The sequence below is a fragment of the Amblyomma mixtum genome, chromosome 3 (genome assembly GCF_055824585.1).
Source record: "Amblyomma mixtum isolate Tamu chromosome 3, ASM5582458v1, whole genome shotgun sequence".
Taxonomy (NCBI): domain Eukaryota; kingdom Metazoa; phylum Arthropoda; class Arachnida; order Ixodida; family Ixodidae; genus Amblyomma; species Amblyomma mixtum.
Genome location: NC_143014.1, coordinates 213,212,950 through 213,227,371, shown reverse-complemented (window position 1 = coordinate 213,227,371; position 14,422 = coordinate 213,212,950). Strand labels below are relative to the sequence as shown.

General features: G+C 44.3%; 1 protein-coding gene and 1 long non-coding RNA gene across 3 annotated transcripts in view; one reads left to right on the top strand and one right to left on the bottom strand.

Moving 5' to 3' along the window:
* LOC149353568 (E3 ubiquitin-protein ligase COP1-like) overlaps positions 1-14,422 on the top strand; it is a 33,111-nt gene that overhangs the window by 14,913 nt on the left and 3,776 nt on the right. Inside the window, exons 14-20 of the mRNA XM_089582660.1 lie at positions 494-575; positions 706-822; positions 4,226-4,343; positions 7,898-8,022; positions 13,831-13,919; positions 14,001-14,054; positions 14,350-14,394. Coding sequence (XP_089438786.1) covers positions 494-575; positions 706-822; positions 4,226-4,343; positions 7,898-8,022; positions 13,831-13,919; positions 14,001-14,054; positions 14,350-14,394 — 630 coding nt within the window. The remainder of the gene's footprint in view (positions 1-493; positions 576-705; positions 823-4,225; positions 4,344-7,897; positions 8,023-13,830; positions 13,920-14,000; positions 14,055-14,349; positions 14,395-14,422) is intronic.
* The window catches only part of LOC149353566 (uncharacterized), a 33,177-nt gene continuing 26,897 nt past the window's right edge, over positions 8,143-14,422 (bottom strand). For both annotated transcript variants that reach the window (XR_016291010.1, XR_016291011.1), the window contains exons 2-3: positions 13,854-13,994; positions 8,143-12,567 (exon numbers count right to left, since the gene is read on the bottom strand). This is a non-coding gene — a long non-coding RNA (uncharacterized LOC149353566). The remainder of the gene's footprint in view (positions 12,568-13,853; positions 13,995-14,422) is intronic.

The window sequence follows — 14,422 nt, the reverse complement described above, 5'->3', positions numbered from 1 at the left end:
ACTGAATTTGTTCTGTGAATGAAGAAAATTGTGCACCTGAGCAGCAGTAGCTTATCGTTGCCTGTGAAATTAAGTTTATTGAGTTGTTATTAGGTTGTTAGTTATATTATTTCTGAGCTAACTGTACTGGTTCGAGCTAAGCAACAAGTCTTCGTATCCTATGCTACTTAAAAATAACGTGTTCTTGAATGCACAAAAAAACCTCCAGCTGATGTTTGTGTTTTGACGTAGAGGCATTGTAATTATTGAGAAACTGAATAAAAATCTCTCCAAGTCAAAAATGCTCATAAAAATAAGGTACCAAGAAAGTAAACAGTAACTGGTATGCTAGATGGCTGCCTTCATTTTTATTGCCAGTATTATGCTGCTTTCCTGTTGCTGTGCTGTTTACTCCTTCTGGTAATGCACGAGAGGTTGCACAAGTTCCGATTGGCGTAATTTTGGAAATGGTTTTGAGTTACCAGAACTTTCTTTTTTTCTTTTCCTCTGTCAGGAACATGAGAAGCGGTGCTGGAGTGTGGATTTCAACAAAGTAGACACAAAACTTATTGCTTCTGGATCAGATGATGCAAAAGGTTTGTGGATGGAATTTTCCTCTGTGAGGCGTTAATAACCGTTGACATTTTGTGCATTGACTCCATGATTATGATTTAGTGTTGAAGTAACCTTTATTTCTTTTAATAGAGCACTTTCTTCTTTCTGCAGTGAAACTGTGGTCTGTAGCCTGTGACCACTCAGTGATATCCCTGGAAGCCAAGGCAAACGTGTGCTGTGTCAAGTTCAATCCATCATCCAGGTGTCACCTTGCACTGGGCTCTGCTGGTAGGTTATTCTCTTTTGGTCAGCCCATTTATACAGCTTCTTTGTTGTTGTGTACCCTTGCAGTGCACTCTGCTTATGTGGTCAAACCGGACTGCATTTAATTTCTTAAACCTCAAAATGTGCAAACTGCACAGTTTAGTAAATGACTGCACGTCAGGGACATGATGGTGTCAAAACCGAGGTAACTCTTCTTGAAGCAGTTTATGAGATTGGCAGTAAACTCTAGTATTATAGCTTTGCGGAGTAAATGTCATGCCCTTAGTATAAGAGATTTTGCTTAGTTTTAGAAAGAATGTAGGTAGTATTTGCACTGCTTTGGTAGGTTTTCTATTTTTGTAATATAAAATTGTTCTTGAAATGCATCAGTTTATCTTCTTGCAAGGAGCTATGTTTGGGGCTGCAGTTTTGGGTTGGTTTAGGCTAGTGGTGAAGGTAAGAAAACGGAGGAAAAATGGGCCAGTGGGCCACATTTTAGGCGAAATGTCATTGTAAATGATTGATGGAAGGCAAGGGCAATGCTCCATTCATTTAACAGATAGGATAATGCAACTCTGCATTTGTGCGGTAAACTCAGCTCTTCTGCTTTGACTGCACTTGCCCGATTCGCTTGTGATGAATGTACCTACTCCATTTCATTGGAAGCTCCGTTTTACTCTAGGGAGCTGTGTTTACGTGCATCTAAATAACTGTGCTTATGCTGGTAGTGTTTACATTCACCTTAATAACTGTGCTTATGCTGGTAGTAGAGCTGTGCACGGGCCGAAAATTTCAGCCCGCGCCCGGCCCGAGCCCTAAACTACTGACGGAGGCCCGGCCCGGCCCGACACTGAAGAAACCTAAGCCCGCCCGGGCCCGGCCCGAGTTAGTTAAGGCCCGGCCCGGGCCCGGCCCGACCTGCAAAACTGAAATTGAAGTGACGATGAAACAGAAAGAGATAATTTCACTCTGGTGACTCCTGGAGGCACTCGAATGGTCACGGAGGGGGCGACCCCAATGAGTCGCCAGCGACATGTTTGATGCCCGATTTCGCTGTCCTCCGTGACGAATCGAGTCACGCGACCTCCGTGCATTCACGTGACGGCAACTAAAATATGCGCCTACGCAGGTAACCATGGCGAGCAAGAAGATAATGGTCACAACACGTCGTTGTTGCCACACGAGCGAGAATCCTGTTGTCCCGTACATGTGATAATGACCCTCCCACCCCTCCCACCCGGCCCCCGTCAACGCGTGGCGGAGGGTACTTTTGCGAGTGCCTTCGGTTCGACACACCTCACCTTCCTTTGTTCAGTGTCATTTGGGCTCATGAGACCACTCATGTGGATATTAGTTCCGAACCTTGCAACAGTAGGGCGGCTGGAGCCACGCAGGAGCAATCGCGATCGCGAAGCCCGGCCGACCCGTCCGAGTCAAATATACCGTGGCCCGAGCCCGGCCCGGGCCCGGGTGAATAGACTTTCGCAAGGCCCGAGCCCGGCCCGCGGGCCGGGCCGTTTACGGGCTTTCGGGCCGGCCCGAGCCCGTGCACAGCTCTAGCTGGTAGTGTCTTTTTTTCTTTTCTTTTCAGGTAAGAATTTTGCTGTAGCTGAATTGTAAAAAAAAAAATGTGCCTTTTCTTTGCACAGTCAAAAGTGCTTTTCTTTTGACCTTGTATATCTGACTGAAAGGCATGAAGCAATACTTGTTTCAACCAGATGTTTAGTGCTAGTTTTTGCCACATTCAGGAAGAAGCATTGTGTGTGCTGATCTCAACTTTCACATGGGCCCTGTTTTGCTGTACAAGCAGGCTTTTGTAAACTGTCTCGTTTTCATGCATTGTTTTGGTGACAGTTTGGAGTTTAATTGTGTGCAACGTTGCACAGTCATACAGCTGTCCGTGTGGCGCGATGTCTTGTGAAATGTCTAGGCTTTCATAACAGCGCTGTACAGGCCCTCTGCTTGTGTTGGAATGGCACTGACTACTGGTTTTGTTTTGTTCTTGTCTTTGTGCTTTCCTTTAGAGGAGGATGGATGCTCTAGGCTTGGTATCTATACTCAATACTGCTTCTACAAGGCCTAATTTGTGCACTTACAGTCTGCATGTGCTCGAAAATCAGATATGTTGAATGTGGTAGTGCTGGATTGGTTCAGTGAGAGAGCATGTTTGCATGGAAGCTTAGGATGCACACATCAGCAGGCCACATAATTACTGGCACTCTTATTTCCTGCAGCTGCCAGTACATATTACATGCATGAAATGCACTTTTTTGCAGCTGGCTTCTTTACCAGATATGTTGTTTTTGTTCTTGTTTTTTTTTACAATGTAGCTTTCTCCCAACTGCTATGGCATTTTTCGTCTCCTTTTGTATTGTGCCCTTTTGTGCACTTGTAGCCTAGGAATTTGGCCCAAAGCATGATGTGCCTGAGTGCTACACAGTGTATAGTATATAACTCGTGTTTTGTTGTGGCAAATAATTGTCAGATATTAATATACAAGTTCAGCATTTATGGCCATGACTTTACTTGCTTAGTGGCTTTGGTTTGGAAAATTAGGTGCTCACATTTGCCAGTTTAAACTGCCCTTGGGGCTGCTACTCTAAGATCACTTGGTGATTTGAAAGGAGTGCCATAGCCAAAGCCTTCACTGATAACCTGGAAGCACAAAGGAGTGAAATGGTGTGTGCTCATTGCTAAGTCACCAGAAAGATGAATAATTGCAAGCAGTATGTTGTGCTGTGCTACTGCCTCCTTCTTCTGTATTAACCTGGCTGCATATTTAACAGTGGCAGCACTGCTTGCTTTTTGAGTTGTAAATGGATATGTTTGACTTTTGTAAGATTGAATGCTCTTAGAGGCGCATATTGTAAGAGGCCAGTTCTGGATAGTGCTTGTTGAATTGCGTGGGTAGTAAAAGTGACTGCACACCTTGAACAAGATTGAAAAAAAAAAAGAAAAGAAAAGGTGCTGTTGAGCTGTCTCCTCTGCTACCATAATCAGTTATACCCTTCGTTGAGTACAAGCAGGAACCAACTGCTTCTTTGTAAAAGTCATGTGATCTCAAAAATTTGTGTAGCTTTAGAAAAATTGAACGTGAGTGTGGAGTGCATGGTGTAATGGTTTAAACTTTCTGCTGTTTATAAGTAGAAAATTCAGCGACTATGAACATTTTTATTGATTCTTGTTGTGGAATAAATGTAGCTGATTGTGCATCGAAGCACGAGCTCAAATCAGGTACTGAAGCAGACTACTGCACAAGTGGTCATCTTGTAGTCTTTTTTTTCTTCTTTGGGTGCTGTTTCGTTTTGTGCTTCTGTTGTGATGTGTGACTGTGCACCATGTAGATCTACAGCATATTGCTGACGTTGGTGTTTCTTTTATCCTCAGACTGCTTACCTTTCTCCTTCCGGTCTTCTCTCTCTAAAAGATCACTGCGTTTACTACTATGACCTGAGGAACACAAAAGAGCCACTGTGTGTTTTCAAGGGCCACAAGAAGGCTGTCTCTTATGTCAAGTTTCTCAACAATACCGAGCTGGTGTCTGCGTAAGTCTCTCTAAAGTGCATGACTGGTAGTTCCTCATAGAGAACTTAACACGGTGAAAGAATTCATCTCAGGTCAGTAGTGTGCACTGACCTGGCACTGCTGGTAGCTCCATTTGCATGATCGTGGCTGCAGATTCAGGAACAGTGTTTCCATCAGCATGGGTCTCGTGTTTTTTGAGGAAAGCAGCCACAGCTTGCTGTGACACATGAAAAGCGCTACAAAATTACATGACCAGATTAGTCACCTCTAGTTCTTCTTGTGGAATTAAATCGTATGAAATTCAGTCCAGTGACACTCTGTGCACACTCTCCTTACTTATCATGTTGTTATGAAATATACACTTTTACTGTGCGGTGAAACCATTTATTCCACCAATCTATATATGTACCGCTCTTCATTTTCACGTTTTATTTTTTTCCAGAATTTGGGGGGTACAAACCGAGCGATATTTTTTTTTAGGTCAAATTTAGGTACAAATTGGGCTGTTCAGCAAAAGTTTCCATACTTTGGGCTTTTTTGGGTCCTTTTTTATGCAGCAAAAGACAATTTACTGTGAGCGCATGGTTTTGTGTGAGACACAAAATTCCCTATTTTTTGCTTACTATTTCACAAACAACACTGAAATGACAGGTTGTGCAGAAAGAAAACTGTTCACCAAATTAGATTATTTTTTCTTATCTATTACAATTATTTTGTCGTGTAAACTGCCAATCTCCTACGTAGCACTTCACGTGCATGCAAGGCCTGCCTGTCTTGTACAAATAGCCTCGGGCTGTTTTAAACTGGCAAGAGCCCCAGAGCAGGACGTTGTTAGCGTGGACAGCGCTTGATACATGATGCCAAATAAATGCCCGGTCAGTGGCAGTGTTTTGCTGTCTTGCTTCTAAAACTTACTTTGCGAACATATCCTCAAATTAAGTCACATCATGACTTACAAGCGCTAAGAGAGGTTTAAGATCATCAGTTGAATGAGCACTCCACTGGAATAAGCTCATGATATCTGCTGATTTTCATGTGGTGTCTCCAGCTTTTTCAGGAAAATGTACCCTGCCCTTTCACATATATGTATGTCCTAATGAGCAACTAGGCCACCGCGGTGGCTCAGTGGTTGTGGTGCTCGGCTGCTGACCTGGAAGATGTGGGTTGGATCCCGGCTGCGGTGGCCGAATTTTCATAGAGGCGAAATGGCAGAGGCCCGTGCACTGTGTGATGTCGGATGGAAAGAAATGTGAACAGAGCAGAGCTTAGGCACTCCACTGTTCGTATTTCTTTTCATCACGCTTTTACTTTGGTGGTAGCAAAAAGACACTAGAGTTGTCTGTGATGCATTCTAGGACGACTCTAACGTCTTTTTCTTACCATCCATGTAAAAGCGTGACCAAAGAAATTCGAACAGCGGAGTGCATAGGCGCCGCATTTTTCACACTTCTTTACATCGCGATAGTATGTTAAAGAACCCCAGGTGGTCGAAATTATCCGTAGCCCTCCACTAGGGTGTCCCATATAGCGTGAGTTGCTTTGGGACAATCAGCCCCATAAAACAGACTTAACGAGCAACCGATTCCTTTGACCTTGTGTGTTCAGGGAGAAATCGGGCTTAACCAGATTTTTAAGAGATGTGTTCGGGGTGCAAGAATCGGGTGAAATTGGGTTTCACTTGAAAACGAATGGCTCCATCTGTGTGTTGCAAGTTCTTTTTTAGTTGTTGCTGAGTGCAGTATTTGCATGGGTAAATCAACCTTTGTTACCTGCAATCACTGAAAAATGCTGTGAGCCACCAGAAGTGACAGCTGGCCCCCGAGTACTGATTGTTGCTCACAAACCATGTGAAAATTAGTTGCTTAAGCTTTGCTTTGTCATGCATTTGTAATTTCCTGTCATTTTTTTTTCTCCAAAACGAACTGCGTAGCTTATTTATTTATCTTTTATTTATTTATCTTTTACCCACAGCGCCATTTGGCATTACAGTGGGGGGGTTGATACAGCAACACAGCACATAAATGCACATAAATGCATAAATGCAAATATAACATTTGCCATTTCATCCTTCCTTTTGTTTGCTGCAGACATCACCATTATGTAATGATTCTGTGTGGGGTTTGTTAAAGAAAAATTGTTAAACAAAGCTGATGGTTCAGAACAAAAAGAAAAGTGGTTTTTGAAATCAAAAAACCTCCTAGTACAGTTACCACTTGGAACGTGAACTTCATCTACAATTGTGAGTGGTGTGTATAGGCTATGGAGAGAGAAAACATGCACGGTACAGATGGGTCTTCAAACTTAATGTTTAACCTAGGTTGCCGTGACACATGCTGTAGGGTTTTCACACCTAGTAAGCCATTCTGCCTTGGTTTCCGCAGCATGGACTGCTGTATCTTGGTGGGCTCAGCTGCTCCATTCGCGATCTTGTGCCTGTCACAAAGCTTGTGTGTCTACAGGGCTTGGTATCTCCGTGGTGCCTCTAGGAGAGTCCCTATAATGTTTTAGTACTCAAGTGGTTTATTTTAGTTTTAGCACATCACATCATCAGATCAAACGATGTGTCAGATGCAAACCCTTCGATTCATCATGTGTCCCGCCGCGGTGGCCCAGTAGTTACAGCACTCGGATGCTGACCTGATGCTGACCAAAATTTGTATTTCTGATGAAAACCTTCACAGCAACGAATTTTTGCAAGTATCCGAAACAGAGAGACCATGTCGAGACGCACCCACTTTTCTGGTCGACATGGCGACAAAAAAAGTCATCCTTGAAATCGCGAATACGCAATTGCAATATATTTTCTGAAAGGTAAAGAAATTCTCTGTCAGGTTATCGCAAAGTCTCAAAATCGAATTTTTTTTACAAAACAAAGTCTCACCCCACCTTAAAGAGCCCCGAGATTCCATTCGTTATTGATGAACTTTCGTTTTGTAGGTAATCATTTTTTGTTATGTCCTGGGTCCGGGGTACAAAAAAGTTTCAAGCAGTGTAGTGGTTACCCAATTTTCGGCCCGTGTTGGCTGCAAAGAGTAGCTATAGTATTGGATAATGTACAGTGCACAGCACGAGAGTGTGTAGCAGTTTAACACAAGGCGTGATCGGCTGCAGTGTTAGCCTAGTGCTCTCGGTCTCTGTAGGCTCATTGTTTTGCTTTGCTGGGTCGTCTGCACGTCTAACGACGGTAGTAGTTCAATAACAGTATTGTTTGATGAAGACGGTGATGTGCAGTGCACAACGCAAGAGTGTATTGCAGTTTAACACGAGGCGTGATCGGCTGCAGAGATAGCCTAGTGCTCTTGTGCAGTGGCCGGCGAAGCTGATCTGTTCGTGGCGCCGCAGGTTTGAATCCCAGCCACAGAAATGTTTATTTTTATTTATTTATGGTTTGGCTCGGTTACACTGATGACGGCAACGTGGCTCAACCACAAATGTGTGCTTAGAGCTGCGCTCTGAAAATATAATTTCCATCTACCACCAGTATTTCATAAAGTTGTCATTTTTAGGGCTCAGATAATTATTGTGTTAGATGTAGCACAACGGTAAGCACATTTGTTTTTTACAATCATTGCAGTTCCACAGACAGCCAACTGAAGCTGTGGGACACCTCCTTACCATTTTGTCAGCGGTCATTCAAGGGTCACCTGAACGAGAAGAATTTTGTCGGCCTTGCAACAGATGGGGACTATGTGGCATGCGGTAAGGACAACAAGGCAAAAATTTTAGCAAGTTGGTATACGTTTATCATCAAGAAACAATTGTGCCACATGGGCACGGTCAAAAAGAAGGCACAAAGCGCTTTTTTGTCCTGTCGCTTTCTTTGTGTCTGTGTTGTGCAGTTGCTTCTCGAATATGTGGTAAGGGCAATGCTGCTCCTGTCCACGTATGTCTTTAAGAGCTCAGACATAAGCATGCATGCATTAGTTGACAACAGCCTCTTTGCTATATTTGTATCATTTTGACCTCCTCATTTGCCCTAACATTTGTGCAGCTTGTGCAAAGTTTGAAATTCAGAGTTTGTTTTGGAAGAAAGTTTTAATGATACTGAAATGAGAATTAAAGTGTCTATAGTGCATCAAGAAAACCCAGCTATTTGGATTTCTAGAAACTAGCCGAAATCTTTAGTAGTTTTCATCGAGAGCGTTGTGGTGGTATGCTCGTTTTATTAACAGAAATTCAGTTTTTTTATGAGGTGCAATATGTCAGTTGCATCCTATTTGTAAAGGGCAACTGAAAATGTTCAAGCACTCTTAGAGCACTAGAGTGGTCCGCCCTTTGCCCAAGGGCTACGTGAGGTAAAAAAAGAAGACCCCGAACTGTGCAGCCAAGACCATGCTTCTTGGCAAAGCATGATAGCTCATATCAGGAATAACTGCAGCGCAGGCTGGTGAGATTATAGTGCAGTAAAACCTCTATCTCGCGGGACCATGGAAAAACTGTGTGCCAAATGGCAGTATGCCCTAATAAAAAATAGCTTAAATATTTCCACTTACCTCATAAAGGATGAGACCTGAGGTATTCAACGAAGGAAGGCACATATGGAAGCCTTTATTCACTTTGGCCGACAGAAATCGCGGCCTTGGAGCTACTAGTGCAGTCTGAAGGCTGCACTAACAGTGTGTGGAGTGCGGAACTCGATTGTTCCGCATAAAGCACGTTGTTGTTACTGGAAGGCTCTTCTCGCGCACCACCACAGATTTCATCCCACGCTCAATATTCCGTATAATGTGGAGCTTTTCCTTGATGGGCAACACTTGGAGCTTCGCCCAGACAGGAGACTTTTGCGGAGCGATGCTATTTGGGAAGCACTGCACGCGGAAAGCGCAATTCATGACGACGCCAATATCGTGACAGTGCAACGAGACGGGGCCAAATCAGTCGAGCAGTAATGCCAGACAGTCAGGAATGTGGCATTTACTTCATGGGTATTCGCTATCTTTGACAGGGCAGCTGTGCTACTATGGAATCACTTTTAGAGCGATAGTTCTATGCAACGCAAAAGTTGCTCGCCATTCCGTGCCTGATTTGACCTTGGTTTAACCTGGAGAAGCACAGCATAGCAACAGATTGACAGATTGACCTTGGCTGATTTGGACCAAAATCCAACCATAATTGACTGTGCCCGACACAATGGCAGCCTCCAAATTTGGCCTGGGTCATTTCCAAATTTCGACCCGGGACCTTGGTCGATTTGGACCAAAAGCAATGTCCAACCATAATTGAACGAGCCTGCTGCGATGGCAACGTCCAATGTTTGGTGATGGCCCAGGCCATTGCCAAAATGCTATCACTCGACCTTTGGGTGTAGCCATGGCTAAACCATGCCTAATTTTTTCATCTACAGTTCTAGCGATGGGTTGGTTGGTTGGTAACTACTTTATTTATAGTCCTGCAGAGCTTTCGCCGACGGGGCCTTAGGTCTCCCACGTGGGGACGTCGAGGCGTTGCCTCGCTGTCGCCTCACCATTGCCTCGCGGGCCCAGCTAAATTAATTAGCGCAGCATTCTCAGAAACTTGGTCAAAGTTCGTGTTGACTGCTGCTGAAGCTTTTTGCACAAACATGCCTCCTGAGATGACTAAACAATGCCCTTCCTGAGCTGCATTAAAAAAAAAATAGTCGAGATAATTGCAGATATGTTGATGACTACTACCTAGTCCTGTTGGAAGAGAAGATTGCAACTGCAAAGTCAGTGTTTTGAAGCTGTTCTGCAACTAATGTCTGGGCCTTAATGTTACCATTGGCCTGCTGAAAAACAATGAGTAACAGTTCTTTGGTATTAAACTACTTTTCGAGCTCAGCCATAATTTGCTGGTGGTACCACCAATGCATGGAAAGGCGGTTGCTTAGTTTTTCATTGTCATTTTAAGGTAAAAGTAAAGTTGCGTTCGCTTGCTTTGCGGTCAGCGAAGCTTAGGTCATGTACTCGCAAGTGTCAGGCCAGCTTCTGTGAGCAGATCACCAAGTTAGAGTCAGTGGGATGCTTTGTTCACACAATTTGTAATAGGTTGTTACCATTGGTGAAAGGGAACATTAGTTCTTGCGAGTATATGGTCAAATAATGGGTATAACAAAGGAATAGCTATATTCTCTATGGAAACTCTCATAGAAGAATAGAATACCATGGACATGATATCTCGTTTTAACGGGATATACGAACCCCACGTGAATGTCACTGGCCATTTCGTGCATTGTGTATCAGTTAGTAATAGTGCACCGCAGTTCTGTAGCCATTTGATGTGACAGATTGAAATTACTACGCATAACCAGCTCTGTCGAGCACTGCGTGAAACATGCACGAAACATGGAGCATTTCTTTGGGTGCTTCGTTGGCTTTGCGTGACAAAAATTTGACGGCGGCGCACCAATCTTCACCAACACGTGGGTACGCGGTCCACTGAGTGATGTTGAGCAGTGCGGTGCATGTGGCTGGCTGGTGACTTGCGGCTGGCTGCACCTTGACTTTGCCGAAGCTGAGCCTCCTCCAAACTCCTCGCTGTGCATGGCCTGCTGCGACCGCTCTGTACTTCTCAGGTGCTGTGTGCTAGTTGGCTTAGTTTCGGTTTCCACAGAGTGCCCACCTTAGGGTATCGATGAGCTGCTGATTTCGCAGGGTGGAGAAAATAAAAGCGCTAGACGATTTCCTCTAACAGAACACAGCCATGGTCAAAGCGGTTGCGTCAATTACGAGATGGTAGGTCGTTCTGAGCATGCTATCTACAATCTTCAGGAAAATTAGCAGTCAGTAAGCAGTCAGCAATGCCGCTGCCCGTGATGTGAAAGGAGCAAGCAAGAAGCCCAAGATCAGTTGCCTTCGAGATAGTTGAGGGAGCTTTTATCAAATTGTCTACTTGTCAACTGGTTCTTTGGTAGCCTTCGGTCTGGCGTACTCATTCTGCACTAGACACAGCAGCAATGCGATGGAATGTCATGGCCAGCGTGTTTATGCGTCACAAGGGGAAGCAAACCAAAGTGGGTGCATGCGACGGAATTGCCGCTGTGTGCTCTTTCTCTGCAGCCCATATCGGCTTCAGCACCATCAAAACAAGGCTAAATATTCTGAATAGGTCTCACTCAATCCTGTTCGGAATTTTCTGTCCAAGGCTGATTTTCTAGGCACTGCAGGAAAAAACGTGCGCATTGGCAAGGATGACATGTTAAGGTTAGTGTATACCTACATCAGCCACATTGTGGACGCTTGATGCATATTTTGAAGGCTCCCTCAGCGCATACCTGTAGCAGACTAAATGCCAGCTATATTTTCCTTGGTCGGCACAGTGACAGGAAGCCTACCGACATGTGACAGGAACTGCGAAGGTCACCTACGACTCTAACAAAGCAACAGCTATAATGAAGGAATCGCGGCCCCCTGTCAACTTCGTTTTAACAAGGTTCAACAGTAGAAGAAAATGATGGGAGGTCTCATGAATTGTAGTCTCGCTGCATTTGGGTAAATACGGTAATTGAAGTGTTCCACATTAAAAGATAAGGCACCGCTTCCATCACTCAGCTTTCCATGGCCCAGCATATGCTATGATTATTTTTGACGTGAACTATTGTATCGTGTTACATAGTGTTTTCTTGGCTGTAGGTCTGGCCTAATTTTACTTTATGTATTTTGTTGCGAAAGCAACACTACGAGAGTCGCCGAGCCATTTCGCGGAGGACGCCGCACAGCTGGCACGCCGTCGCTGCGCGAGTGACTCAGAGGTGCCGCCGCCGCGCTCGCCAGTCGCGCATGCGCAGTAGTGGCGCATAGCTAGCGTGCCGGGGCCGCTGCCGCACGCTCTCCATCTCTTCTCTCTCCTCATTGCTTTTGCAGTCCTCCAGGTTTAACCAGAGCTAAACCACTGCCAATTTTTACCGTGTTTTTGTTTGGTGTTTTATCACTGGGCAGTGAAAATAACATTTTAGGCCCTCTACACCACCGGTCACTTCATTTTTGTAAAATTCTGCAGAAAACTTATCTATACCTTGTGCTTGGTGCATGATGGCCTTTAGCTGCCTATGTGCCATTAAGCACAACACAACACAACTTATTTGGTGTTTTAACATCTTCGGCTGCCCCTTCCAGTTGGAGGAGCCTGTGACATTTTGTGTTCATAAAAGTCCTGCACTTTCATTGCATTATTAAACTACCAGTTAGGCTATGTTTATGTTGCCTTCTGTCATCCTCCTTGTGCAGTACAGTACCACGGAACTTGACCAACTTGCCTAGCGTTCTGTCCTCCCGATTGGCTCTACGTCTGTAACAAAATCGTAGTTATGGTGACAGAATTTCTTCCCTTCACAGTTGTCGCTGGAAGGAAGTTTAGCATGGAGAAAATCGAGCATGCTCTAAAGAATGGAGGTAGCCTAAAAGCAGTGAATGGAGAGCTAGGCATAAAGGGCAGTGTCATTAGCAGTATGGAGAAGATAGCGAGAGTTACAAATGTTACAAACTTATGTGGTTATTTATTCCTATTGCATATAGAGCAGCAATGAGAATACTGTGGCTGAGCTGGTACGGTAGTTCCGTACCCTCTGCTGTGGCTCAGTGGCCATGGCTCAGCTGCTGAGCCCATGGTTGCAGGATTGAATGCTTGCCACAGTGGCAGCTTTCCTACGGAGGCCAATTTCAAAGACACCCATAGTTCTTAGTAAAAACTGGTTCTCTGGCTCTTTCTCATTTATCGCCGAGAAAATTGGATTTAAAAATCTTCCTGCCAGTCAGTTCAAACTCGACCTCCTTACCAAGCATAATGGGTCGCCACCGTATTCAAGTGAATGGCAGAGTAGCATAGCCTCCTAGATCTGCGCTCAAAATTGGTGTTGACGCACGCATTTTACTCGCGAAATTGGCCTGTGTTGGCGAAACCTGTATTTCATTTTTTGGTCGCTTCTAGCATATAAAAGCTCCATTTTTGGTGAGAGTGGTCTCTGTTATTAGAAGCGGTACCCTGTTGATACAGGTGAAGTTTTATCAATCTTCACTGTCTCTTTAAGGTAGTTCAAGTGACAGGCTGATTGATATGGAATGTATTGCAATACTGTTAGGTGGAGGGGTAGTGGTTTACATACACTATAGTTTGCACAGTTGTAGTGGTGTTAGATAGATATGCTGTGGGAGTGTTAGTTTCACATTATTTCACTTTCAGTGTGTAACTAACTGTCTTGTGCACTGCCTTAGTGTTCAGGTAAATGGCCTTTTCTTGGCGTTTTGCCATTAGTGGCAGCCCTTTAAAAAAAACGCTATGTACATGGCTGAAGCAGGGTGTTCAGGGTTTTATGGCCTGGGTCTTTTCAGGAATAACTGCCTTGACCAGAAAATTTGTGTTGGACTGGCAACTACTATATGTCTGTATATGTCTGTAAATGCTGAATTTGGTGCAGCAGCTGTGAAAAAAAACTGAATTGTGGGAAAGCAACAGAATTTCTTTTTGTGAGAAAGAAAGCAGTTGACACCAGTGTTTCTCAGTTTTGCTGCTGCACCATGTATGATGTCAAGTGTTCTTGTCTGTGTGCTACAGGAAGTGAGAACAACGCTCTGTACCTTTACTACAAGGGGCTCTCCAAGCAAGTGATGAGGTTCAGGTTTGATCCGCTACGGAACATCTTGGTGAGTACAGAGCCCATCTTGAGGTGGGGGAGGTGTGGTTCATTCAGCTTATGCTCCTTTCTCTGCTTTTGTTTTCTGTAGGACAGAAAAGAGGAAGACAGTAGTGAATTTGTCAGTGCAGTGTGCTGGAAATTGGTGAGTTATTCTGAGAGTGCAGGGGTGATGGAAAGAAACGCGAACAGAGCAGAGCCTAGTCGCTTTGCTGTTGGCATTTCTTTTCATCACGCTTTTACTTCGGTGGCAGCAAAAAGATGCTAGAGTCGTCAGTGATGCATTCTAGGACGACTGTAACGTCTTTTTTTTACCACACAGGTAAAAGCGCGATCAAAAGAAATTCGAACCGTGGAGCACGCAGGCACCGCATTATTCGCGTTTCTTTCCATCGCGATAGTACCTGTGCATTACATGCTAAACATTTTTTTTATTCTAGGGATCCAACGTGGTAGTGGCTGCTAACAGTCAAGGAATTATCAGGGTATGGGAGCTGTTCCTCTACTTGCTGA